General features: G+C 46.2%; 10 protein-coding genes across 10 annotated transcripts; 5 read left to right on the top strand and 5 right to left on the bottom strand.

The window, feature by feature from the left end:
* Positions 1-69: 69 nt before the first annotated feature.
* Positions 70-1,580, bottom strand: F4817DRAFT_311357 (CRAL/TRIO domain-containing protein; the record flags this gene model as incomplete). Its single annotated transcript, XM_049299986.1, has 5 exons — positions 70-608; positions 673-1,010; positions 1,071-1,102; positions 1,172-1,313; positions 1,387-1,580. The coding sequence occupies 5 exons, from the start codon at positions 1,578-1,580 to the stop codon at positions 70-72; spliced, it is 1,245 nt and encodes a 414-aa protein (XP_049163487.1).
* A 1,150-nt stretch (positions 1,581-2,730) lies between these two features.
* Positions 2,731-4,779, top strand: F4817DRAFT_80704 (FAD/NAD(P)-binding domain-containing protein). The gene is made up of 2 exons (XM_049307910.1): positions 2,731-3,472; positions 3,526-4,779. Exons 1-2 carry the CDS (start codon positions 2,836-2,838, stop codon positions 4,761-4,763), a joined length of 1,875 nt encoding a protein of 624 aa, XP_049163486.1. The 5' UTR covers positions 2,731-2,835; the 3' UTR covers positions 4,764-4,779.
* A 511-nt stretch (positions 4,780-5,290) lies between these two features.
* Positions 5,291-10,268, top strand: F4817DRAFT_364737 (P-loop containing nucleoside triphosphate hydrolase protein; the record flags this gene model as incomplete). The annotated part of the gene is made up of 13 exons (XM_049306786.1): positions 5,291-5,440; positions 5,495-6,023; positions 6,084-6,310; positions 6,366-6,645; positions 6,699-7,651; positions 7,697-7,859; positions 7,913-8,158; positions 8,227-8,410; positions 8,473-8,544; positions 8,593-8,643; positions 8,693-8,757; positions 8,810-9,509; positions 9,566-10,268. The coding sequence occupies 13 exons, from the start codon at positions 5,291-5,293 to the stop codon at positions 10,266-10,268; spliced, it is 4,323 nt and encodes a 1,440-aa protein (XP_049163485.1).
* Positions 10,269-10,379: 111 nt separating this feature from the next.
* On the bottom strand, positions 10,380-11,774 carry F4817DRAFT_80685 (uncharacterized protein). The gene is made up of 2 exons (XM_049307909.1): positions 10,967-11,774; positions 10,380-10,874 (listed from the first exon to the last, which is right to left on the bottom strand). Exons 1-2 carry the CDS (start codon positions 11,402-11,404, stop codon positions 10,491-10,493), a joined length of 822 nt encoding a protein of 273 aa, XP_049163484.1. The 5' UTR covers positions 11,405-11,774; the 3' UTR covers positions 10,380-10,490.
* Positions 11,775-14,581: 2,807 nt separating this feature from the next.
* On the top strand, positions 14,582-16,598 carry F4817DRAFT_364734 (tannase and feruloyl esterase; the record flags this gene model as incomplete). Its single annotated transcript, XM_049306785.1, has 3 exons — positions 14,582-15,188; positions 15,305-15,919; positions 16,011-16,598. 3 exons carry the CDS (start codon positions 14,582-14,584, stop codon positions 16,466-16,468), a joined length of 1,680 nt encoding a protein of 559 aa, XP_049163483.1. The 3' UTR covers positions 16,469-16,598.
* A 176-nt stretch (positions 16,599-16,774) lies between these two features.
* Positions 16,775-18,401, top strand: F4817DRAFT_80656 (Thioesterase/thiol ester dehydrase-isomerase). The gene is made up of 3 exons (XM_049307908.1): positions 16,775-17,206; positions 17,326-18,232; positions 18,354-18,401. Exons 1-2 carry the CDS (start codon positions 16,907-16,909, stop codon positions 18,142-18,144), a joined length of 1,119 nt encoding a protein of 372 aa, XP_049163482.1. The 5' UTR covers positions 16,775-16,906; the 3' UTR covers positions 18,145-18,232; positions 18,354-18,401.
* Positions 18,251-20,502, bottom strand: F4817DRAFT_364732 (FAD/NAD(P)-binding domain-containing protein; the record flags this gene model as incomplete). Its single annotated transcript, XM_049306784.1, has 6 exons — positions 18,251-18,785; positions 18,898-19,087; positions 19,159-19,213; positions 19,277-20,000; positions 20,060-20,151; positions 20,472-20,502. The coding sequence occupies 6 exons, from the start codon at positions 20,500-20,502 to the stop codon at positions 18,537-18,539; spliced, it is 1,341 nt and encodes a 446-aa protein (XP_049163481.1). The 3' UTR covers positions 18,251-18,536.
* A 39-nt stretch (positions 20,503-20,541) lies between these two features.
* Positions 20,542-21,602, bottom strand: F4817DRAFT_323514 (uncharacterized protein). Its single transcript, XM_049301515.1, has 4 exons — positions 21,275-21,602; positions 21,178-21,218; positions 21,053-21,100; positions 20,542-20,986 (listed from the first exon to the last, which is right to left on the bottom strand). The coding sequence occupies exons 1-4, from the start codon at positions 21,393-21,395 to the stop codon at positions 20,861-20,863; spliced, it is 336 nt and encodes a 111-aa protein (XP_049163480.1). The 5' UTR covers positions 21,396-21,602; the 3' UTR covers positions 20,542-20,860.
* A 3-nt stretch (positions 21,603-21,605) lies between these two features.
* On the top strand, positions 21,606-23,273 carry F4817DRAFT_80503 (putative dihydrodiol dehydrogenase). The gene is made up of 3 exons (XM_049307907.1): positions 21,606-21,998; positions 22,059-22,125; positions 22,178-23,273. Exons 1-3 carry the CDS (start codon positions 21,840-21,842, stop codon positions 22,969-22,971), a joined length of 1,020 nt encoding a protein of 339 aa, XP_049163479.1. The 5' UTR covers positions 21,606-21,839; the 3' UTR covers positions 22,972-23,273.
* A 232-nt stretch (positions 23,274-23,505) lies between these two features.
* F4817DRAFT_323493 (NAD(P)-binding protein) lies at positions 23,506-24,952 on the bottom strand. The gene is made up of 3 exons (XM_049301514.1): positions 24,740-24,952; positions 24,517-24,648; positions 23,506-24,448 (listed from the first exon to the last, which is right to left on the bottom strand). Exons 1-3 carry the CDS (start codon positions 24,782-24,784, stop codon positions 23,576-23,578), a joined length of 1,050 nt encoding a protein of 349 aa, XP_049163478.1. The 5' UTR covers positions 24,785-24,952; the 3' UTR covers positions 23,506-23,575.
* Positions 24,953-25,129: the final 177 nt, after the last annotated feature.

Raw genomic sequence — 25,129 nt, 5'->3', positions numbered from 1 at the left:
GGATGTCCAGCTTCGAGGTAATTAGTGACTGCGTGAGCTCCTTCTATAATATAATCGTATCAATTTTTACTATTTTCCCTCGGCAATTGACAACGCTGCAACGCTTGCCGTCGGAACTTCGCCGTTAATGATAGGCTTCTCGGTGGGAGTTACGAACGACCCGGCTTCCGTAACGTCACCGGCCTGGGATTCCGTGGCAGACACTAGGGTATCTTCAGTCGACTTCGGCGGGTAAGCTCTTGTGATGGTGCAGACGCGCTCTCTTCGGTCAGTTCCGTTTTTAGTACCTACGGCGATACATTCGACTCGCTTGCCATCGTCGATTGGCCGCCAGTATACGGGACCTTGGGGAAGAGAAGTATAACCGTTCTCGAACTGACATATCCGTTTTACCTCGTCATCCCAAGCCGGCTCGTCGAAGAAGTCCCATTCAAGTTCCCCTCCATAAACCTTCGGGATATTCTTTATGTCCATGAAAGTTGTCAGGACAGGTAAAATATCTTGGTCCTGGAGAATGAAGATCTTGGAAACAGTTACGGGATCGAACCACCGCTTAATCCAACCCCATACTGTCGAGAAGAACAGAGGCGCGCCGATAATAAAGATACCTAAGAATTTAATCAGTCACTTCTACGATTCTTACATAGCCTATAACAAGATTCGTAGACGTACGGTCGAGAGTCTCAGGATAGTGGGCAGTGGCCAACTGACTGGCAGCCTGCATGTGGCCCTTCAAGTTCCAGAACATGCGCAGACTGACGTGGGAAATGTCGACGATGTTGGTGCTAAGGGTGATTGGAGTAGCGGGATGTGGGCGGTCGGTACACTCGGACGACAGAGGTTGGACGAATCTTGTCAGATGTTCGTACAGCGCGAATAGTTGTAACAGCTTAGGCTGTGTCTTGCCATCCGTCTTGGCCCTACTATAGGTCGTCTCGGTGGACTTCTCATATTTGGCAACTGCGTGTGAATCGAGATGTCGAATTTGGAATACGTAAATTGGAATGCCTCTAGAAATATTGTTAGCATATCCTGCGTCGAAGCTCTTATTGGGAGGAAGTATTGCATACCGCTTATCACGTCGGCCAGTAAATCGCGGGTACTATTCTCAAGGATAAGTCATCTGTTTAGAATTGTTTTAAAGTCTACAAGGATCTTAGATATGACGTACAAGCTTCCTAGTCGCCTCAAACGAGTCTATATCTATAGTTTCGTATAGAACCTCAACTTGGTTTGCGTTACGGAACTTCTCAGTCTCGCTGAATTGCACATATGCATCTTCTGGAACGAACTTGCGCGCTCGAAGGAATCGACTAGGTTCGTAAATATATACATTAGCATTGTGTTTGACAGATTTAATGCGAATTATTTTTTACTTAAACGCACAGAATCGTGGCATCGTCATGAGATGGCGGATTCCCCGGCTTATAAAGACCTTTCTCCTCTAAAAGTGTTTTGAATTCTACCAAAGCTTGTTCTTCATGCTCGGTAAGGTGCCCGAGATGTCCTTGCGGATAGCCATGTTCGACCGCCCCGGCCGAGGGGACTCGGTGCATGGAAGAGCCAGTGTGCTTCGTCATTGATAGCGTCTGTCGTCGTAAGGACTAGTGTAATGATGTCTTTAGAAATACGACAGCAGCGATGCAATACGGTAAGCGAAAACAAGCGGTAACGGGATTTAATAGTATTATTGTAGACGCTGGTTACGGTATGAAGGGCTGAAGGGCTGAAGAAGATAAATGAGGATTAGACCCCTGTCTCTTTATCCTTACATCCTTACATAAGTGCATAGGTAGTGGTGAGATCTTATTGGTGGGCCTATGATCTACTACCTAGTTATGATCTCGGAGATAGAGATTAAGATTGCCTTTCCTAGGGCTTTCTTTCCTTCTTTTTTTCTTTTTCTCTTCTTACGGCATCATTGAGTTTCTGACAGGTTCCCGAGTCATACCTGACTCGTCTCGGCCGAGAATCGGCAAGTACATAAATTTGTAAGGTCCGTGTTGATATAGTATCACCGTGAAACCGGAAATCCGTTTAATTAGGTAACCTTAATTTCTTTATTCTTTTACATTATTAATTAAAGGTATCAACACATTTGCACGTTCTAGAGCCTTATATTAGGTAGTTTCATTAACTACATCTCAACTACATCTTAACTGCAAAGTCCTAATTATGTCAGGTACAAAATAGAAACTCTCCAAGTCGGCTAGTACGTCTTTGGTTAACGTCGGAGACAATTTACCAAATCCCCATTCAACTCCTACAGGCTGTGCCACCGTCTCCAATAAAGTAAAGTACATTCTTACATACCTAAGGTACCTAGACTAAAGATATCCATAAGCCACAGCAAAGTGTATAAAGTGTATAAACAAGGTCATGAGTTGTATTGCATAGCTACCTTAGGTAGATTCGTATGCCTTAGCCAAGATCAGCGAGCAGTGACGATAACCTCGGAGTCTCCTTCGGTACGATAGTATAAGCCACCTGACTTTCCTCGGGGTATTATATGCGAATAATATCCTCTCTCGACCATGATCTATCACTTGATGCGGGGTGATGAATGCACTCCTCCAGCTCCCCCAGTGTAGGTCCATACCCGATTCGCTGAGCCGTAGCTTCATCCGAAGCGAAATATTGACGCGAACAACGTCTCGTGGATTTATCTCTAGTTACTACCGTAACGTGCGGGGTCCTATTACCGTGAAACTGGGGATATCTAGAGCCCCAATCCTTGGGTTTTCTTCTGTTTCGTCTTGATGATACTAAGTATGATACTAAGTAGCCTTTGATACCTTCAGTGTCACTTCACCTATTCTATAAACACTTACCACCATGACCACGCCAGACTCTCTCCCGTCAAGCCAGCGTCTAGTACCCGGCTCTGTAGATCTTCCTCTTGCACCATGGCCGCCGACTATCAAAGACGAGAGCGTAGATGCACTCGCAGTGGCTTCCAAGGTTATAAACTCCTTCAATGAGTTGCTTTCGAAAAAGGACCACAAAGGCCTTGCAAACCTCTTTCTAGAAAGCAGCTATTGGAAGGATCACCTTGGCTTGACTTGGGATTTCCATACTATGAAGGGAAGAGACAAGATCACATCGTTATTAGACAAGGGCCATCACTTAAAAGATATCCAAATCGACAGGGAGCGTCCGGCTAAGAATAACGGCCCAGAAATAATCCCCTTCCGGGCTGACGGGTCGGTCCGCGGCATACAATTCTTCCTACGGTCCGCTACCGAGCATGGTTTTGGTGCCGGATATGCCCGTCTCCTCCAAGAAAACGGCGAATGGAAATTTTGGACGCTTTACACAACCATGCATGAGTTCTATAACCACCCAGAGCCGGTCGGTCCCTTACGACCAAATGGTGCCACGCATGGCGCCAACTCCGGGAGAAAAAACTGGCTCGAACGAAGGCAAGATGAGATAAACTTCGTGCACGGTGACCCTGACGTACTCATAATTGGTAAGATTATACTGTTCTGAACATAAATCGCAATATCAACTTACATGAATCAGGTTGCGGACAAGCCGGGCTCTCCTTACAAGCCCGCCTAAAGATGATGAATGTCCCAACTCTCGCAATCGACGTGTGCGATAATGTGGGTGACAACTGGAGGAATAGATACCAGCACCTTGTCCTCCACGACGCGATATGGTACGACCATATGCCGTACATAAAATTCCCGGATTTCTGGCCCATATTCACCCCTAAGGATAAACTAGCCCAATTTCTACAGTCGTACGCTGAACAGCTCGAGCTCAACGTGTGGAATAACACGAGTCTTGAGTATAGCAGCTGGGACGAGGAAAAGAAGCAGTGGGTTGCAGTTGTCAAGCGGAAGAAGAAGGACGGGACCGTCGAAGTTCGTGTACTGCATCCGAAGCACATTGTCCAGAGCACTGGTCACTCTGGGAAGAAGAATGCACCGGCTTTTAAAGGTATGGAAAGCTTCAAGGGCGATGTGCTCTGCCATTCATCGGAATTCAAAGGCGCCAAGAGGAACGCCAAAGGGAGGAAAGCAGTTGTGATTGGTGCTTGCAACTCGGCGCTCGATATTTCTCAAGATTTCTACGAGAACGGGTACGACGTGACCATCATCCAGCGGTCGTCGACAACCGTAATGAGTATACAGGCAGTAATGGATCTATTACTCAAACCCGGATACTACGAGGGTGGCCCTCCAACAGAGGAGGCCGACCTTCTTTCGTGGGGAAGGCCAGGAGAGATCTACAAGGCAGCCCAGGCCGACGTCAACGAGCTGCAACAAGTAGTCGACAAGGACGTCCTCGACGGTCTCAACAAGGCGGGCTTTAAGACCGACCGTGGTCCGATGAACTGCGGGTTATGGATCAAGTATCTGCAGCGCGGCGGGGGCTACTACATCGACGTGGGCGCTTCGCAGCTGATCATCGACGGCAAGGTGAAGGTGAAGCACGGCGTTGGCGTTAGCGAGATTCTTCCACACGGCGTGAAGCTTGACGACGGGACTGAACTAGAAGCGGACGAAATTGTCTGCGCGACGGGATACCAGAACATGAGAACGGCTACCGAAGTCATCTTCGGAGAGGAGGTCGCTAGTAAGGTACCTAACGTGTTTGGTTACGATGAGGAGGGCGAGATGAGAGTCATGTGGCGACCTAGTGGTCACCCCGGCCTCTGGCTTCATGGAGGCAATCTTGCCCTGTGCCGATACTTCTCCAAGCTCGTCGCCGTCCAGATTAAGGCACAGTTAGAAGGGCTATCTAAGCCGTAAGATGGCATATGTGTACCTAATGTATACCTACCTACCCATGTATGTGTAAATTGACTTCTATACAGCAAATTCCAGTGGTATATGTAATCGGTATCCTTAGGTGCTGTATCAATATAGATGTGATATTGTTGACTGGATTGTGCCGGATAATATGTATAGAACCTAAGTGAAGCCATCACCACCTTAACTTCGGCATACTGCTTTTAAAACCGAGCACATAATAAGTGGGCTACGGATCCACTCGTAGCATCTTGTAAGACTAGCTTGCTGCATCTTTAAGCCAATCATCATGCTATTCGAGGCGTGATCCTGTCCCGTTTGGGAAGCAACATGATGCTCCAAGCAGCCCGTTGAATACGTAGGAAGGTCAGGGGTATTCGAATACGAGAGAGCACTGGCCCTGGTAGGACTGGTAAATCGATTGCGTGATTCAATTGGCCAGGGCACGTATTGACATGGCTGACGGAATTCTTGAACGCTGCAGCATCACGATTTTACTTATTCGAAAGCGATTTTCATCTTCAACGATGGCTCTCTTTGGGAGCGCTACGTATGCGATCGCTAGTTGCTCGATGCTACTTTCAATCCTGTTTGTGTGCTTGGCGCTCTTCCGAGTATGGAGTTTACGTCGAGCTCCCGTCGTTGTTATCTCCGGCTTCTTGGGATGGGCTAAGATAGTGAGTGAAGACAAGCACTACAACATAGCATCTATAGACTGACATTCATAGTAGCTTCTGTTAATTCTTCTTATTTTATCAAGCGTAGGGCGTTTTGTTGCATTAGGGGATTCGACGCCTAATAGTACCTATGTCCGTGCTTCTCAGGGTCTAGAGGTTGCTGCGGTTCTCGCGCTCTGTGTTCTATCATTGATAGAGCATCGGCGAAGCATTCAACCATCTAGCATAATCACTCTATACCTTACCGCGTGTGTTATTCGGGATGTCCTTGAGGTATCCAGGAAATCCCAAGGACAGCGTAGTTGGCTTATGCAAGATCCAATTCTCGCGCAGATAACTCTAGAGGCTGCTCTACTTGCGACCGAAAACCTCCAAAAGGAACTGACCAAAGAGTACTCGGGACAGTATGTATCGCCCGAGGAAAGATCCGGCGTTTTTGGCAGGATATTCTTCTGGTGGATCAATCCAGTTCTCGTGGAAGGGTATCACAATGTCCTTCTAAACTCCAATTTGCCTTCTATCGATACAAAGTTGCTATCGAAGCCCATTCGTACTGTAGCAATACGCGCATGGGAGCAAAGACGTACGTGCTTCGGTTTACATCAAGAGCTGAATGGTAGCTAATTCTAAGGCGACTACGTAGTGAAACCCGAGAGCAGGATGACACTCCCAAAAGTACTATTCGTGTCTCTTAAAAGGCCATTCTTGTTAGCCATACCACCGCGACTCTTCCTCACTTTATTCCGATATTCGCAACCAATTATCATCCGTCAAAGTATCCAATATGTTACCAGAAATAAGCCGTCAAACCAGACATGGACTGCGCACAGTCTTATTACAGCTGCAGTTGTCGTCTACGTCGGCTTAGCTGTAAGCCTCCGCAAATTTGATGAATTGGTCAACTACTAAGCCTACGGTTACCTAGATTTCCACTACAGTTTATCAGAGTCACCTCAATAAACTGAGAGTAATGATACGGGCCGCTCTTATAGCATTGATTAATGATAAAACTATGAACTCTTACGCCGAAAGTGTGAGTGAGGGCAAAGTCTTGACACTCACAAGTACCGACGTGGATAACCTCGACACAATTGGCGAAATGTTCCACGAAACTTGGGGACAGGTTTTCGAAGTTGCCATCGGCATCGCGATGCTATCTTGGGAAGTCGGTTGGCTGGCCCCCGTGCCCCTTTTTATCATTTTCCGTAAGTCGGAGTCACTTCACCTATCCTTCTTGATCACTGAAAGGTCCCTCCAGTATGTTCTCGTATGAGTCGGTACGTCGCAAAAAACTTACGGTCGAGACAAGGTGGATGGAATGAAGCGACGCAGAACCGCATTTCTATGACAAGTGCCGCTATCAGTGCTATTAAGAACGTCAAGATGCTTGGCTTGCAAGACGTGATATCGGAACGCATTCAAAGACTTCGACAGACTGAGCTCCATATGGCAAGTAGAGTACGGTGGATGACGGTTGCTTATAACGCGTCCGCAAATGCCAATGGGATGTTTGCGCCAGTTATCACCCTTGTACTCTATGCCATCTTAGCCAAGTCGAGAGGCAATCAACTGGACACTGAGACTGCATTCACAACTATTGCCATTCTAAGCATGGTGACACACCCGGCGAACATGGTTATGACTATTGTGCCTAGGGTCATTGCATCTTTTGCCAGTTTTGAGAGAATCCAAAGCTTCCTTCTTGAACTTCCTCGCCAGGACTACAGGATTGAGATTGTCAACTCACAAGCGACCCCCGAATTGAATAACTCTGGGGATGCCGATCTCCATCCCGCTTCACATTCAGCTTTCAGTGTAATAGGGGTTTCTGTTGGGGGATCTCGCTCAGTTCTAAACGATATTAGTTTGACCGTGCAGAAAGGGTCTATTGTCATTTGCTCCGGTGCAACAGCTGCCGGGAAGACAACCTTAGTCCGTGCTCTCCTAGGCGAGACCCCTTCGGTCGGAACTATTGCAGTATCCTCCAAACGTATTGGTTACTGCTCTCAACTACCGTGGCTACCGAATGGGACCATTAAGCAAGTTATAACTGGATTTGAGGATTGTTCTTCTGTTGTCGACGCAAGATGGTATGAGACAGTAGTCACTGCTTGCTGTCTATCGAAAGACATTGAGACGCTTCCAAGCAAGGACGAAACCATCGTAGGGAGTCGAGGGGCTAATCTCTCAGGAGGTCAGCGCCAGCGCTTAGTAAGTATACCCTCTTTATAAACACCATATTTTAACATAATCTAGGTCCTTGCGCGTGCAATCATCTCCCGGTCGGAAATTCTCTTTCTAGATGATCCATTTAGTGCCCTGGATGGAAGCACCGAGCATCAAATCATCGAAAACTTATTTGGGTCAGACGGTCTTCTTAGAAAACTTGGAATAACGGTGATCTTGATTAGCAACTCTAGTAAGTACTCCGGATACACCAATTCTTACTGCTAGTCTGACAATTTGGTGAAGCCCATCACTTTCGTTTGGCAGATGAGGTTATCATCCTCGAAGGTGGGCGCATTAAGGAGCAAGGCAAATGGAACGAGCTACTGTCTCGAGATCCTCAAGTATTGAAAATAATCCTAAACGAAGATAACACCCATGAGAACAAGAATACCCCTGTGGATAATAATAATCCCCTTTTGCGGCAGCAGCGATCATATGACGACACTGCTATTGATTCGAAGCGAAAAACAGGTGACTCGGCGCTCTATAGTAAGTTCAAAAACGACACCTCGAGAAGGCAAGACATATCTAATAGGCCGTGGGCTACTATTTGGAAGCGGCCGGAATGAGAAATTTCGCGTTCATGATAACTTGTATCGCATCTTACTCCTTCTTTTTTACTTTTCCCCAGTATTGGTTGAAGCTATGGACGGATTCGAGATCAAGCAATGAGTGGATCTTTATTGGAGGATACATTGCCCTAAATCTCATCGCTTGGGTCTTTACGAATGGAATTATGTGGTTCGTTAAGCTGCCTTACGAGTACATGTAAGGCGATGAGACGAGGCTAACATGACTCTTAGGTCTACTATCATGCTTGTTGCTCCTCATTCGGGACTTGTCTTACACTCGAAGCTCCTTACAATAATTACGCGGTAACGTGCGTCGTCCTACAATCCTAATTAAAAGCTAATTAATACCAGTGCACCTTTGCTATACTTCTCGAAGACTGACAGCGGGTCGATCTTGAACCGGTATGTATTGCTTTTGACATACTAGCAATAAGAGATTGACAACCCCTAGATTCAGTCAAGACATTCAGCTTGTTGATAAGCAGCTTGCTTCTGCTTTGTCAACATTATTCGTTCGTAAGTTGAATCCGCGGTTTAACTGTAAGATAGATCGTTAATACCATCATAGAGACCTTCAAGCTTCTTAATCAGGTTATCTTCCTATTTGTTGTCCAAAAGCTACTAACACTCACGTTGCCAATATGTCTTATAATCGTCTACCTCGTGCAGAAGATATACCTTCGAACATCACGGCAACTACGGCTCTTAGAGCTTGAATCAAGATCTGCTGTTTTAATAGAATTTTTAGAGACGGTAGAAGGATTGCCTACAATACGCGCATTTGCAGGCCAATCCAAAGCAGAAAATAAGCATATAAAGAACTTGGACGAATCGCAGAAGCCATTTTACCTTCTTCTGTGTCTTCAGTGCTGGCTCAGGATTGTTCTAGATCTGCTCGTCGCGGGGATAGCTGTCGGAGTCATTGCCCTTGCTGTCGCTCTCCGGGATACCACTTCGGGTGGCCAAGTCGGTGTTGCCCTAAACATTGTGCTGGTCGCCAACACTACGCTTCTCCGACTTGTTGAATCGTGGACCAATCTGGAAATATCTCTCGGTGCCATCTCTAGGATCAAGACACTAGAAGAGGAAGTGCCCCCCGAGGATCAGCCATCCGAAACCAATATACCTCCGGAGACATGGCCGTCTTCTGGCTCCGTCGAGATTCAAGCCCTTACGGCTGCTTATAATGAGGAAAGCATGGCGCTTAAAGATGTGTACCTACAGGTTAAGCCTGGGCAAAAGGTGGTTGTGTGTGGCCGAACTGGGAGGTAAGTACTCGTACATGTACATCTCAGGGGTTGCGTACTGACTTCTTCTCGTGTAGTGGTAAAAGCTCTTTACTGCTCACTCTTCTTAGGTTATTAGATACGAAATCGGGTTCAATTATAGTCGACGGTATAAATATCAGCCACGTGCCTCGTTCGACAATACGAGAACGCTGCTTTGTGACGGTACCTCAAGAGCCCTTGCTTCTCAATCAACAAACCCTTCGATTCAATGTAGACCCAACGGAGACTCTCTCCAACGATACTATAATTGACGCTCTCTCTAAAGCGCGCTTGTGGCATCATTTTAATTCTACCCTGAACCTTGACAGATTGCACGACGCCCATTCAAGCACTCATCCGATCCTAGATCAAACACTCGCATCGCTCCCGTCTCTTTCGGTCGGACAGGGACAGCTGCTAGCTCTAGCACGTGCACTATTACAAGTATACACCATAAATACATCGGGTGCAAAACCGATAATTTTGCTCGATGAGGCTACTTCATCCCTTGACTCGTCAACTGAGAAGCTGATACTCGATATTGTCCACGAAGAGCTCACCTGCAAAGGACATACCGTAATCATGGTTGCGCATAGAGTGGGTGCAGCCGTGGCCCACTTGAGGAAAGGGGTAGATGTTGTGGTCTGGATGAAGGATGGAAGGATTGAGAAGATAAGGGATGCGGATGAGATTATGAACATAACAACGCAAGCTATTACTCCCGATATTATCGGCGAGGATTACGAGGGGAGCAAGTAATGAGAAGCAGATAATTGGAAGATATACGGTAGTAGTCAACTCATTTTCTTTGAATACTAATGCTAATAGACGTCGCGTAACTGAAATGTCTGACGAAATTGGGACAGTATCTGGTAATACGGGGCAATTAAAGAGAGTTAGATACCTAGCTGATGCGCTGAGATGAGACCCCTATATTAAATACCCAAGATACCTGTTGGCTTCTTCATTCCAAGACATAACCTATAATGGCACACCCGGTCCACGACGTAATGCTCGCGAGACTGTCCGCGAGGTTTCGTTATTCGTGTTGTACGTGCAGACCGACCAGTCATCGATCCGCGTCTGACCCCATGCGTTCTTAACTGATCGGTCGGGATAGCATTCTTCCCAGACAAGTCCGAAGTCCAACGTCAAACCACGGGTTAGAATACCAGTGCCTTTGCCACTCTTATCGCTTGTAGTCGCGCCGATATTGAATGAGAGCTTTGTCTTAACGTCGCCCGAGCCCTCGCCACCATCCATACACGTTGACCACTCTAAGTTGGAACTGTTACCGCCGCTCACTTCGAAGTTATCATCGAAGTTCCCTTCGCCTCCAACAGTTGCTTTGGCGGTGTTATCGATCTATAAGCTCGTTAGTGGCTGTACTATCACTCTAATTGGAGAGATCGAGAAGCTAGGAATAGGTATATCAGGCAGGCAATGAGGAAACTCACCATGGTAGACATAGATACGTTCCAGATGTCAGGCGGTGCTCTTCCCGGGTTGACCTTCCGATTTTCATATCTGAAAACCGTATTGGCTTTTAACTGGTATAGCTGGACGCCGTCGGTTGCATTGAGGTGTCCTCTATAAGTCACGTCTCGGATCGCGAAACGGTACTTGTACCACCAAGAGGTGAACTCTACAGTAAACTGACAACCAGCATATTCGTCCGTTCTGCCATGTCCTTCTGTGCCAAATCGCATGCTAGGAAGGTCCAGTCTGAGGCTATCCGGGAGGAATGTGATGTTCATGCTTTGTCCAGGGGCGCATTGATAAGGAGTTTCCGACACTACTCCGAGAACAAGCGGGAACTGCGGAGGCGGCGGGTCCCCTTCCGCGAGGGCAGATATCGCCAGAGAAATGCCCGTGATGAAGCTTATGGCCTTCATGATGAAATTTCTTTAGTAGTTGAAGTTTCTCCTAGTTCCGTTGCTAAAGAGTGGAGGGGTAAAATAGTAGACTGATTGCAAACGTGAGATGCAACCGTGGGCATAAAGTAGTATTTATAGATAACGTCGTAGAGCCTCCAAATATGTCCTAAAAGATAGGTTCCGCCGGGATGATCCTGAGTTGCATCTTACCATTTCATTTATCCCAAATGCCTGCAGTCTTCCGGTCGCCAACCTTCTGGAACCGGATAATTGGCGTCAAGGATACCGGGAAAAGGAAAATTTCGACGGCTATCTTATTCGTCAACGATAAGATGCCCGCGAAGATCAATGCTTAGCTGTATATTAATTACTGGAAGTGACGTTCGATATACCTAAAGAGTTGTGCTATTTACAGATTACCTTGCCAGCCCTTCCAGACAGATTACTTTTCAGAAGACTGGCATGCCACCTGCCACCAATTTTACTAGTAAAATGACATTCCTCAGTTCCGCCCTGTATCCCTTTAAGAAGTCTTGTAATTTCTTCGTCAACAACGATGAATTAAAAAAAAATTTCACCTGTAAGTAACTCAGTATACCTCCCCGTAACGCTATTACTAATTAATTTTTAATAAACACGAGAAGATTCCCCTTATTAATACAATTACGCACATATAAAAATAGGCTTTTAATTCGTTGTGGTTATTGAAAAATTACAATGTTCTATGAAGGTAAGTCAGTCGAATTAAGCCATGTCATTTTACTAGTAAAATTGGTGACAGGTGGCATGCCAGTCTTCTGAAAAGTAATCTGTCTGGAAGGGCTGGCAAGGTAATCTGTAAATAGCACAACTCTACCTAAATGTGTCCCTACGGATACATGAGCAGCAGGGTGTAGCAGTTGATCGCCGGTGGGACCTGCAAGTCACACAGACGTCTAGAACTTTTGTTATATAGCCGACCCTGAAGCCCTCGTAACCTCAAGATTATTTGTTCTGGTTCACTTGAGCTATTAGTAGAATCAAATGCAGTCTAGACTTGGGTTTACGAGGTCTTCCGGTTAAAGAGATTCCCCTATAATAATTATGCTCCAGTCACTTTTAGGAGACGGGGCTTACTAATGGCCTGATATCGCTATGATGACAGCTAAGAGTTCAGAGGAACTGCTACATAGCTGTCAGTTTCTATGGTCGTGACTCGTATGAATTAAGTAGGCAGTTGACAGCTACTGCAAATTGAAGTTTGGTCTTTTGCGTCCGTCTTAAACAGTAAACGAAAGCGAGTTTATAGACTAGCATGCCATTAAGTACACATTCATATAATCTGATAGTAAATATTGTGTGTGCAAGCACCGTTCCTATAAATAATAGTTTGAGATACACGAGACTGGGGAGTAGTTAGTAGGACTTGAAGTATACCAACAATATATGTAACTTAGGTACCTATGTACCTAACTAGGCCAATATTACTTCAGGGATAGAAGGGATACCTAGGTACCTAGGTAAGTAAAGCAGCACAGAAATATGTTTCACAAAATAGAAATTATAACAAGTCGTACTTGATATTTGAAAATTCCACTCAACATTTCAATCGATAGCGCATGCTGGAAAGTCACCTTCAATTGGAAGATCTATATAAGTGAATCGATCTGTATTACCATTAGGTACCAAACGTTAGGTACCTCTGTAAGTCCCACAACCCACTAGCGCCACGCTTTAATTACCTAAAGAAACGGCCTGCTGGAATTAAAAATTAGTCTCAGCCAATAAGAATATAATCTGGTTACTAAAAAGGCAAACATTTAGGTTATGAATGATTGTGGATGTTTGCAAATTGAAAATATCTCTTAAGTGCAAGTAAAGAGGATACTTTAATTGCACTTATTTCGAATCAGTCTGGCAGTCTTTAATCTTAGACGCTTCATTAAAGCGCGGTGTCCGAAGGGCGCGATATGCGAAGCCAATCCTCTACTAAGTTTGATGCATGGAAACTTGTCATGTTATGATGCCTGCATCATGATTCACATGTTGGGGTAATTCGTAGCTAGGAATAGTATGTAAGACGTGCCGCTTAGAAGAAGATCAAATTCGGCAGTTATTCAGTCACTCGATCCTATTCTAGTAACGTAACGAGTAGGGCACATTGCTTTAGGTAACTCCTTGAGTCATTTTATTCGCATAATCCCGAGTCTCTGTTTTCTAATGCGCGGGAAGGCCATGCACCCCAGTATACCACGAGGACATGCATTGCGGGATGGATGGTGCGGAGAAAGGCTGCATCCAGAAATCTCCAATTCCCCGGATTGGATCTTAGTAGTAGGTAGGGTTACATGGTATAATGTGCTTGTTCGCATTCTCGAACTCGTGCTGCTAGCGTCTTCACTAATAAGATTCACAATGCAATTGTTTTCAACAAACAAAGGACTACTCTGCGCCACGTGGAGGCTTTTTTCTTCTTCACACAGTCGGCAATGCTATTACTGGACGTTATGAAACTGAACCGAACAGCCGAGGTTTCTTAAAATAAGCCTTCAAAGGAGGTAGCCACAGTATTAAGCCATGGCTCTTCTAGACGAATAGATGACTTAGTTCAGCTTCCTGACAGAAAAATGAGAACGTCTCGTGCCACAAGCCTCTCATCTTTCTATCCCGAGAATACGCCCGGATCCAGTAGGTAGAGATCAAGCCTCCAAGATGATTGATTTCTTTGACGTCATAGTCACCACTCTAGGTTGTGTAATGAAAGACATTGTTAAAAAAGATCTTCAGCAAGACAGAGACATGCTAAAGAATGCTCTTACACCAAAGCCATTTTAGGTCTTACACGTCTAGAGCACCTCTAATTGGTCCCCCTGGACCAAAAGTAGCGTGCTATCCTTAACTTGTCCTAGAATTATCTTACGTATAGCAAGCCGGGTTGCAGCTAGAACGGGTAGGTCAAGTGCTCAAATTTCCAGTAGCCCCTTACGTCAATGTAGTCTGGACGAATAACACAATAAGTAGCTTATACATGGGGACTATAAGCTTACAAAGAAATGTGCACAATAGGCCTTGTGTGCACAATAGGCCTTGTCCTAGCCCCGGTGATTCAACATCTGTGACATGCCAGCCGACCTATAAGTATCTGCTAGCTGCTGCCAGCTATATTGAGCTATTGATCATCGGTAAGGCTACTTGAGTTTTACAGCATTTATCCAAATGGCTACTATAATAGTTCCGGTCCTCTGGGTCCTGTTAAGCTTCTTTGCATATCATGCTAACAGTACGCCGTATGCAAAGCGACCTCGCCAATCTGCGGGATGTACCGCAGACTATTTTAATGGGATAGTCCCTTCTGGTATCTCGATAGAGAGCGTCCAAGATGTCACGAGCGGATTTTTTACGGAGCAGGGAAATCTAGGCTATCCTACATTTGCATCTGGGCTTCCGTCGCTCTGCGCGGTTATAGTCAAAAATGAGACGGCAAATTACCGCTTCGGAATGTTCCTTCCAGACACCTGGAACTCGAAACTCCTTGTCATTGGGAGTTATGCGTTCCTCGGCGGCATTAACTGGCTCGATATGGGAGCTGGAGTGAAATATGGCGTGGCTACTCTTGCTACCGACACTGGGCATAACTCGGGTCAAGGAGATATGACATGGCCAACTACTGAACAACTCCGAGTCAACTGGGCTTACCAGGCAATGGAGGGTTCTATAACCCTAGGTAAAACACTCATTCAAACATACTACAAGGACAAACAGATCGCGTATTCGTATTATAGTGGATGCTCGACTGGAGGTAGACAAGGCCTCAAACAAATCCGTAAGTAGTACTAGCAATTGTTCTACCCCTATCTATTTTGCCTTCTTTCTGGAATACATATTTCCAAATATATAGCCTACTTGTGGGGATGAATATTTGCTTACTTATTGCCATAGAGAGAGACCCTGACATGTTTGATGGGGCCTTGATTGGGGCACCAGCATGGGACACAAAGAATTTGATGCCTTGGATTTCTCAGTTAGCGATGTGGAATCTCCCGGAGGATGCTGACGGCAGCATTAGTGACCAAGCTCTCTTCTCGCGGCTCCAGGCAGAGGTGTTGAAACAATGCGACCCTCTGGATGGCATGCAAGATGGGATCGTTAGCTCGCTCTCGGCATGCAGAGAACAGTTTGATATTACCCAGATTAGCTGTGACGTATCAACAGACAAGACCGCCTGTTGGACTCAGGCACAGATAGAAACGGCGCAGAAGATGTACAGCGACTACATCACCGAGGGCGGAGAGCTCGTTTACTCAGGGTTGGACTACAGTTCCGAGGCGGAATGGGGGACGTTCCTGATGCCGGCCAGCCCTAATGACGCTAATAACGTTAGAAGGAGCTTTGATGCGCAGTACGAACGAACATTCATGGATTATGGGAATGGCTGGCAGATCACTTCATATAACGACAGCGTCGTGGACGATGCTAGAGCTCGTGATAAGAACTCGGTGCACGCCTCCGCAGATCAATTTGACCTTGGAAGCTTTCGAGGCAAAGGCAAAATCAGTACGTATGATATGATCCAGAGAACCGTCCCTTCCCTTTCCCCGAAATACTTCTTCGATTCCATAGAGGCGAGCTGACTTTTGTAACACAGTTATGTATGGGGGGCTCGCAGACGCCACCGTACCAGTGCAACACACGACTCTGTACTACAACCGGACGATAGAAGCTATGGGAAGTGTTGACGATTTCTTCCGATACTTCCAGATTCCAGGAATGGGGCACTGCTGGGCTGGCCCCGGCAATCCTAACTTCAACGTTCCGTGGATGATCGCTGGCGCAGGCCAGGCAGCGCAGGTACCACCTTACAATGCCGGGTCTTCGGTCCCCGGCTACAAGGACAAGGAGCACGACGCCTTGCTAGCGTTGATGGATTGGGTCGAGAACGGCAATGCGGTGTCCCAAATCATCGCGACGGGATTCAACTTCTCGGATTCAACTGGGCAGGCGGTTGTGATGCACAGACAACGTCCTCTTTGCGCGTTTCCACGAACGGCAACATATGATGGCCAAGGTCTTCAGAACGATGCTTCTAGTTGGCAGTGCACGTGAGCGTTTTGCAGATCTTGGATGCACTACATACTATTCAAGCGGTACCATATCATCCTCTTACAAGCCGCAGGAATTATACTTGCGGGATACATAATAATTCGTGATGGAGGACACAAGAATATATACGTATGTAGTACCATTTAAGGGAGGACTAAAGGTATATAAGAACACTAATAAGAAAATACCAACATGGTTAAATCTATCCAGGGGGTATAATCAGGGGGTATCACGTGACATTTTCTGCTTACCCATGGCCCTCGGTAAGTTTCTAATACGGTATAGTTGCTTATTCTTAATCCCGAGGTTATATTATTCCAAGCCTTTTTCTACCTAGGTAGCTTATCTGCATCGCGTCCGGAGGAATGTCTTATTTCGCTTCTTACCTGCTCACTGTTTAAATGGAGTTTTTATATACCTCTTATACCTCGTCCCGCTAAAATGCCGTCAAACGAGCGCCTCCCAGCCCAGGAGGTTTTCAGATTGGCCGCTCTTCCGGACGAGGTCGAGAATGGCAAGATCGTAAAGCGGTATATGAGCCAACGGAGCGCATGGTATCCGGAAGGCGACGTCTCAATCGCGAGCGAAACCGTATACTCAGGATTGCGAAATGGGCCTCCGAAACGAAAAGTGGCGTTCGGTGGACACGTGTACAGCCAAGCGGGAATAGCTGCATCTAAAGCTCTGGCGGATATGCAAACTTCGCGGGCTGGTGCTCCTCGAAAGGAAGTCGGTATTCATGTAAGTCATCCAAGCCCGTCAACGTAGTCCGTTCTAGCAAATAGACGTAAGCCGTAGGGCTGGGAGTTATTTGACGACATTTGACTATATATAAAACCTAGATTTACTAATAGACGTAGACTATTCATGGGTACTTTTCGGAAGCTGGTCTCATAGATAGGCCATTTATATACAGTGTGACTACTCTGGCGCCAAACCCTTCATTTCCAAATCTTCTAGTCACAGTGCGACAGCCTCTATCACCGAGCACAAATCCAGCAGGAGATCATTTTCCGCCTGCCGACGCCGAGCTTCCCCTTGGCCCAGTTTGCTTCAATGCTCTAGTGTCCTTTAGACCGTCTGTAGTCTCACAGCATGTAGCCCAGGAACTGCCAGCGCAGACGCGGTTCGCAGATATCCTGAACTCCCGGCCCCCCTCGGCATGGGATCCGGCGCCACATATCGATATCGCCAAGACCGTAGACGAGTTTCCGATGCGGAACCCTGGGACCTTTCCCGCAGTCGATATGAAAAAGGTCGACCTCGCCGCCTTTAACGAGGGCAAACCGCTCCACGAGCGGCGGGAGCTTTTGCTATATCGGCTGCTTGCCCCTTTACCCGCGGATCACCCCGATTCGCACATTTGCACTCATGCGTACGAAGCAGATAGGAATGGGTTGCTCATGATAGGTAACCATGTCGGGTTCGGGTACGACTTCGGTCGCGCCGCTAGTCTGAGCTACTCTTTCGTGGTGCACGTCAATCCCGAGGACGCGGTAATGTCTTACGGCGAAAATGAGTGGTGGATTCAAGAAGCATGCTTCCCTCGACTTGAAGCCGGGAGGGCGGTCATTATGAGCAAGATCTGGAGCCCGAAAGGTGTGCATGTCGCTACGGAATACCAAGATGGCATATGCCAGCGCCAATGGAAACCAGGTGAGAGAAAGGGAAAGTTGTAGAACGATAACCCCCTTCGATGGCGATATTTTACGCCTGGTACGATTATTGTTAAAGTTGGTAGCGAGGGTAGCCATTGGCACCAGTTAGGTATATAATTTCATTTTTCCAGATCTTTAGATGTTTACAAGAGTGGGCAAACGACCAACGATTAAAGGTTATCATACGAAGCATATCCTATACATATCCAGCGCTAAGATTCCTTTCACAGAAGATGCATAGCAGAATAGTTCATAAATATATCCAATATCAAGAAGTGATTCTAAATTTCTTGATGACCTCGAACTGTGAAAAGCTGCCAGTCAAAGTTGCTTATAACTTCATTATATGCACTGAACGCAGCGGGGTCGCGTACCTTGTTCGCGCTTTGGATTGTTCGTGATACTCCAAAGTTTCAACTCTCAAGTGCAATGCCGCTATCGTCTAAGTCCGAATCTTCCTCCTGCGGAATGATAAAGGGGTTCTCGCTGACAGCCTTATCTACTTCCACACATGCATCATAACCATATAACCAGGGTTGCACCTGGGGACAGCACCAGCGAATTGGAAAAGGGGCTGTCTTGACTTCCTTGTCTATCTGCGATAATAGTAACTCATCTCGTGCCCGTTGCTTGGGGCCATCGATCATATGAAATACGTCGCGCTAGTAGTTGTCAGCCAGCATTTTCACCAGGTTATCATATAACATCCGGAGGTGTAATCCCAAGAGTCTTAATAGGTATAACTCAGTCTTTCTGTAAAACACATAAACTTACTTGTCCGAAGGTTTCCTTTACAATAGCGTCTCCTCGTGGTTTTCGAAGTTGCTCGTACATCCTCAACGCCTTGCCGATCTGCTCCTTGGATTGGATATATCCTAATAAGCGGCCAAGAACGGCGCCGTCTTCGATGGCAGAGTTAGCCCCCTGGCCGAGGTACGGCAGCATAGGGTGGCAGGAGTCGCCGCTTGGATAATGAATTAGCCAGGCTAGCAAGCAATGACAAGACGTTCACCGATTTGTCAGACGGAAACTTACACGAAGGCAAAGTTGCCATTGGGAGATTCGTGGATCCATCTCCGCATCTCTTTACCTAGAATCGGACTATCATTAGATTTTCGGTAATATCAAGAGACAAGAATAACTGAAAACTCACGATGCATCAACTTCCACTTTTTAACAGAACTAACGAGCGCGAGGAACTTGTTTAAGATCGGATCCCAATTCCTAAAAAGCGCCTTCATCTCCTCCACAGAGCCTGCTTGACGGCTGACACCGCTTGGTAAGTCGTCCGGGGCCATCAGCACCAGATTAAACTCAGTTCCTCCTCGGAGCGAGTATCCGACAACGTGCGACTTAGGGCCCATCCAGATATTACACTTTGGGTTACTTACCCATTCCCTCAACTCGGGGTCCTGAATTTCATCCAGTTTGAGGACTAATCGGTATGCCAAATCACCGGTCGGTCTTGGGACGCCTTCGAAGTCCTTGGGGAGGAACTGTGCCCGGCAAAGAGACCACAGGCCATCGGCAGCGACAACTAGATCTCCCCGTATTTTCGCCCCTGATTGGCTTGTGATCTCCCCCGTCTCGAAGTTCACGCTGCTTATTCTTACCCCAAATCGAAATTGTACACCGAGTTCTATAGCACGTGCATAAAGTGCTGTTTGGAAATCGATCCGGTGCAACTCGATAAAAGGAGCACCGTATCTTGCTCGTATCTTCTCTTTCCAGTCTTCCTCTACAACTAAGACTTCACCAGAGTATCGGCGGACGGTTAAAGACGTAGGCTCGGCAGCCGAAGCCCACAGGTCGTCTGAAAGGCCCCAGCGCTGTAGTATGCGTGAAGAATTTGGTGTAATTTGTATCCCAGCCCCTATCTACAATCGTGTAAATAAGGAGAAAAGTTCATAAAGGTGTTTCTATATGATTGTGTTACCTCATGGAGCCCTTCTGCTGTCTCGAATACAGTCACATGGTGGCCAGATAATGCAGTTTCTATAGCAGTCGCTAGACCACTTATGCCAGCGCCTATGATAATGACATCCAGGCAGACAGCCGGATTGAGAGCCTCAGCCTGAAGCCCCCTCGTTAGTGTTTACTCTCCTTATATAGACCTAGGTGTGTAACGTACCATTCAGAATCGGAAAGCTACTAATATCTCAATAACTTCCCGCTCGGAGTTAGCATGATATTATTGTTATTTTCTGCACGACTATAATGTACGAGACGATGAGAAGGAACTAATTACCCCAACATGTTACGCTTAGGGCGAAGATGGAATATACTTGGTCTCTATATTACTGTGCTCCCCCGCTTCCCGGTTAATTCGCTCGCGGAAGCTGGGTAACATCTCCCAAAATCATTATTGGAGAAGCACATCCTCCATTCTCGTCCCGCCACGGTGCAGTTCTGGATTGATACAATTATGAGGCTTTGTTTACATTATATAACTACCTCTCATTCATAAGTTACTATAAATGTGTAGAGAAGCTAGACATAATACAGCCTAGAGCGGCTTCCTTTGACCTATGATAACGGTAGTAAAGTCGCACCAGCCGGCATCGAGTTTCTCCAATACTCTGTTTCTCTTAGATTCTCATACCACCGTATCAGTCTCGACGGTACAAGGCCCCCCCTTTTTTTCCTCGTACACGCGTCCCAGAAATACGCGCTCTCCCCGAAGCACCGGGCGAGGTGACAGACCCATCATACCCAGACTATATCACACGGTTCCAAACTAAAGTTTCTTCCCTGGCAGACTATCAGTTTTCTCTTTCTTCTTTTTTAGTAGCTCTTCTTCCTCCCGCTTGATATCGGCGTCAACTTTTGCGCCCCGTGAAGGCTCGTGTCCATTCATTGTTGCCTATAGTTACAAGTGTAAGCATGGAGAGACTAGTAGAGCGAATTTTGATCCCTTAAAATAACATACGCTGTAAGTAGGATCGTGCTTATATCGCTCAGCAATCTCTTCCTGGGTCTGTGCTCAACAAGAGGTCAGAGGTAGTATCAAATAAAATGGCCAATGTTTTTTATTGGCTTGCTCGTTGGACGTACATCCTCCTCGATCATTTGGGCCATTGCTCTGTTTTGATCCTCTGTGAACAATGTATTAATAGTAGCAACATAGAAATCATGATGAGTTGAGACATACTAGGCATATAACCCAGGGCATTGCTTATATGATGCTTATTTTCATTTACTATAGCCGCTCGGGGATAGTTGACCTGGTCGCCATGCTCATAAACACCAGGACTTGCGTAGGTGCCGACCATGATGATATTCTCAACGATATTCTGTACCTAAGGTATAAAGCTGTTAAAGAGTTGATAGCAGATAATTGGACAAGGAATATGCGCTTGAAGTTTAACAAAGAATTGTTCAGAGCAGGGTTTCACCACGCTTTTATGGACGTTACTGATATATAGACCATACTGCGCACAGTCTGTCTTACTATCGTCCCTCAGAAATAAACGTCATCATTGCGACGTTTCTGGAGCAGCCATTCCGTACTACTTATCGCCTGGATCGATCCAAAAGGTTAAAGGGCAAATGACTCTTATTTAATGATGTCATGAATCGACATTATGACAATACATAGACCCATCAAGATCCTTCCGTGGAACCACATTGGATCACACAAAAATAACCACCCACTCACTCAGTCACTCAATCATATGATCCTTGCTCTACTCTAGGTAAAGAGACAATTGCTCAAAATGATATTTCCTCCGTCTCTACCGATTATAACGACTATTGTTGCCCCTCTTTCCGTTCTCCTCCTATCGGTAGTCTCGGTAAACGCCGAAAGGTACATCTCGCGAGTCAAGGATATACCTAAAATCGGCCTAGGCACTTGGCTCTCCGACAGAGAAAAGGTAGAATATATCTCAATTAAAGTAGAATATAATCAATGGTGTACTTATAGTATTTTGCAGGTTGCCCATGCTGTTGAATATGCCTTAGATTCAGGATATAATCATATAGATGCCGCTCTCATCTATCGTACGAACTGTTAGTATCCCATAATTCGCGTTAATACTAATGTGATGCATAGGAAATGAAGAACAAACTGGCGATGGGATAGCTTGGGCAGGTGCTTCTCGAGAAGACATTTGGGTGACAAGCAAGCTGTGGAATGACCATCACCGCCCTGACCAAGTCCAACAAGCAATCCGGAAATCGATATCAGACCTCGGCGTGGAGTATTTGGATCTCTACCTCATGCACTGGCCGGTCGCCTTTGTTCTTGGTGAGGGAACTAAGATAGATGAGGGAACATCTATCTTCGACACTTGGCGGGCCATGGAAGACCTTGTTAGAGCCAACCTGACTAGGAAAATTGGCATTTCCAATTTCGCCAAGAAGGACGTCGAGGATATTCTAGCTATGTGCACAATATGCCCATACGCACATGAATTCGAGACGCATCCATACCTGCAGCAGCAAGATTTCGTTGATTTCCACAAAGAAGTCGGCATCAAGGTCATTGCATACTCACCACTTGCGAATACAAATCCAACCTACGATAGTGGTGTCAGACCCATCATGAAGGATCCGTTCTGGAAATTTATAGCTGCGAAAAAGGACGCAACTGTACCCCAAGTTTTGCTGGCCTGGGGCATCCAGAGAGGAACCACTGTGATTCCAAAGAGCATTCACGAGCAATACATCAAGGAGAATCTCGAGGCATTGGATATAAAGCTTACGGAGAATGACATGAAGGCTATCGCTGCCCAGGATAAGAAGACGAGGATGAACGACCCTGGAAAAAGCTGGGGTATAAAGCTGTTCGCAGATTTAGACGATCCCACGGATCTAGATGGGAATGGGAAGAGCAAGGAGTTGTGAACGGGCCCGAAATATGACGTTTGAATAGTCCTTGAACGTTCAAGCACGAGTGTCTTGAAGTTCTTAAACGGGGGAATTTGATTTAACTTGAGATTGTCTTACTCGCAGTAATACTAAGAAGTTCCTCGGTGCGGTACCTATAGTCCATGTCCTAACTAACGGCCAGTGACTAGTAAAAATTAGTTCCAGCTAAACAATATACAATCGTCTATACATAAGACTCAACTGAACAGGCCTATGTCCTACTCTTGAAACTCTGGCTTCTACGTCCAGGGACTGCTCAACTGGCTGTACGGTGTGTTGTTTTGACCGTAGTTTCAATACATCAAAGTTCCAATATGTGACTACCTCCTAGGTACCTATGGGACGCTTCAAGCTGTTTTTTTTGACTCCCCTTTTCTCTCGCATTAGATAGGTTAGTTAGGTACCTATGATAAGTAGATAGATGATTGATTAGAGGCCTAGTTCTATAGTAACGTCAGTGTTCTTTAGACTTAAAGTCTCCAGAAAGGGAGAATTGTATCATCGTCTTACCGTCTCCTTGAAATCAAAAGCTACTGTTATACATAGTAGTCTCCGTGTTGGACCAACATGTTCACTTTCATCATTTCCCCTTCGCCTTGAGCATCCCGCTTGATCCATGTTCCCTTCCCCACTTTGTGACTTTGGTATCCATTTCCCACCTTATAAACACCATCACCACAAGAACGACCCATCCCAGTAGAGTATTAACTAATCCCTTCCAAAAACCTCCGCGTGTTGAGCCACCTAGTACGCTTGTCATCACAAGCCTGATGATGGTGCTTGTAGGTACTAGGTCCTCGCCGTTTTCTAAGCCACGAATTGCGCGGCGCGCAACCTCTTCCGGCTCGAGTATCTGATCACCCTCCTCGAGGGATTTCGTCAGGTCGGTCTTGAGACTGTTCTCTTCTTCTAACCCCTGAGTGGGCATGGTAGCGGGGAATACAGTATGCACACGCACGCGGGGGATATTAGGATGTGCCGCCGCGTAGAGGTTCATCTCTTGAGACAATGAGTCAGAAAGCGCACGGATAGCTGCTTTAGAAGGGCTATAGGGCGTGAAGCCGGCAAAGCTGTAGAATGAAACGAACGAGCCGGTGAAGATGAGATGGCGCGCCGGTAGTGAAACCGCCTTTGTCTCTGGCTGAGACGTAGATTCTGCATGTCTCTCAGAGTTCGTTGCATCCGGATTAGATCGTAGCCAGGCGTTGAGCACGGCGTGTGCCATGTATGCACATGAGAAATAGTTGCTATCCATCATGGTCTGAAACTGCTCTGGCGGAGTATCGATATAAAGTGTCGCATGCGCGCTACCGCTACAACACCAAACAATATCGGGTGGTGAGCCATGATTCCACGCGATAGATTCAGTAACCACGCGAGCGCACTCGGCAGAAGTGGTCACGTCGGCGCTAATGTAGTGGAAACGTTGTGTCTCAGGCGAGCGGGCGCCTTTCTAAGTGAAAGTCATCAGCTCATCAACATAAATTAAGGACTAACAAATTAATGGGGATACTGTCTTACTGAAATATAGGAAACGCCTTCTTGTAGCTTGGCTTCGTTGCGCGCGACGATAATGACGTTGGCGCCTTTCTCTGCCAATTGGCGGGCGGCGTTTAGACCAAGACCTCTAGAGCCGCCAGTGATGAGGACTGTCTGTGAGGAATATTAGTTATTTAAGTACTTACCTTAGGTACCTACCTTAACAAGAATAAAAGTTAAGTTTAGAAAAGAGAAAAAGGCATACTCGTCCTTCAACTGGGAATTCATTCCGAGATAGAAACGACCCCATCTTGCCCACACCTTAAGTAATTGGTATTCCAATTGCTGAGACCTTTGTAACTAATGACGAGGTCTAATGACGAGATTAAGAAAGACGACAATGTTCTGCTTACTTCGAAAAAGGGGACAAAAAGGGGACGACAGTTGCGGTTGGTAAGTTGACTTCTCCAATGTTTGTAGGGTTCCAATTTTACTCCAACTCTTAACCAATAAAACTTCTTTTTTAAATGAATCTCAAGTACAAACGCCTACACGGGGCTTCCCGATCGATACTTCCAATTTACCTAATACTTGTTTAATAAATGTAGGTACCTCCTAAACTATTGTGATCTGTTCTCTGTTCCACCAACTAAAT

This window comes from Daldinia loculata (assembly GCF_022478755.1).
Source record: "Daldinia loculata strain CBS 113971 unplaced genomic scaffold F4817scaffold_2, whole genome shotgun sequence".
Classification (NCBI taxonomy): domain Eukaryota; kingdom Fungi; phylum Ascomycota; class Sordariomycetes; order Xylariales; family Hypoxylaceae; genus Daldinia; species Daldinia loculata.
This window is presented reverse-complemented; position numbering and strand designations above follow the sequence as displayed.

Excerpts from the sequence above, each read along its gene's own strand:
- F4817DRAFT_80704 (XM_049307910.1), top strand. The coding sequence starts at position 2,836 with ATGACCACGCCAGACTCTCTCCCGTCAAGCCAGCGTCTAGTACCCGGC. Across the intron at positions 3,473-3,525 it reads CCCTGACGTACTCATAATTG|GTTGCGGACAAGCCGGGCTC; the intron begins GTAAGATTATAC and ends TACATGAATCAG.
- F4817DRAFT_80685 (XM_049307909.1), bottom strand. The coding sequence starts at position 11,404 with ATGAAGGCCATAAGCTTCATCACGGGCATTTCTCTGGCGATATCTGCC. Across the intron at positions 10,875-10,966 it reads ACGTATCTATGTCTACCATG|ATCGATAACACCGCCAAAGC; the intron begins GTGAGTTTCCTC and ends ACGAGCTTATAG.
- F4817DRAFT_80656 (XM_049307908.1), top strand. The coding sequence starts at position 16,907 with ATGCCGTCAAACGAGCGCCTCCCAGCCCAGGAGGTTTTCAGATTGGCC. Across the intron at positions 17,207-17,325 it reads GAAAGGAAGTCGGTATTCAT|ACTATTCATGGGTACTTTTC; the intron begins GTAAGTCATCCA and ends TAATAGACGTAG.
- F4817DRAFT_323514 (XM_049301515.1), bottom strand. The coding sequence starts at position 21,395 with ATGGTCGGCACCTACGCAAGTCCTGGTGTTTATGAGCATGGCGACCAG. Across the intron at positions 21,219-21,274 it reads TGCCCTGGGTTATATGCCTA|AGGATCAAAACAGAGCAATG; the intron begins GTATGTCTCAAC and ends CATTGTTCACAG. Across the intron at positions 21,101-21,177 it reads CCCAAATGATCGAGGAGGAT|ACCCAGGAAGAGATTGCTGA; the intron begins GTACGTCCAACG and ends TGTTGAGCACAG.
- F4817DRAFT_80503 (XM_049307907.1), top strand. The coding sequence starts at position 21,840 with ATGATATTTCCTCCGTCTCTACCGATTATAACGACTATTGTTGCCCCT. Across the intron at positions 21,999-22,058 it reads GGCTCTCCGACAGAGAAAAG|GTTGCCCATGCTGTTGAATA; the intron begins GTAGAATATATC and ends AGTATTTTGCAG. Across the intron at positions 22,126-22,177 it reads AGATGCCGCTCTCATCTATC|GAAATGAAGAACAAACTGGC; the intron begins GTACGAACTGTT and ends TGTGATGCATAG.
- F4817DRAFT_323493 (XM_049301514.1), bottom strand. The coding sequence starts at position 24,784 with ATGGGGTCGTTTCTATCTCGGAATGAATTCCCAGTTGAAGGACGA. Across the intron at positions 24,649-24,739 it reads AATTCCCAGTTGAAGGACGA|ACAGTCCTCATCACTGGCGG; the intron begins GTATGCCTTTTT and ends TATTCCTCACAG. Across the intron at positions 24,449-24,516 it reads AAGGCGTTTCCTATATTTCA|AAAGGCGCCCGCTCGCCTGA; the intron begins GTAAGACAGTAT and ends ACTTTCACTTAG.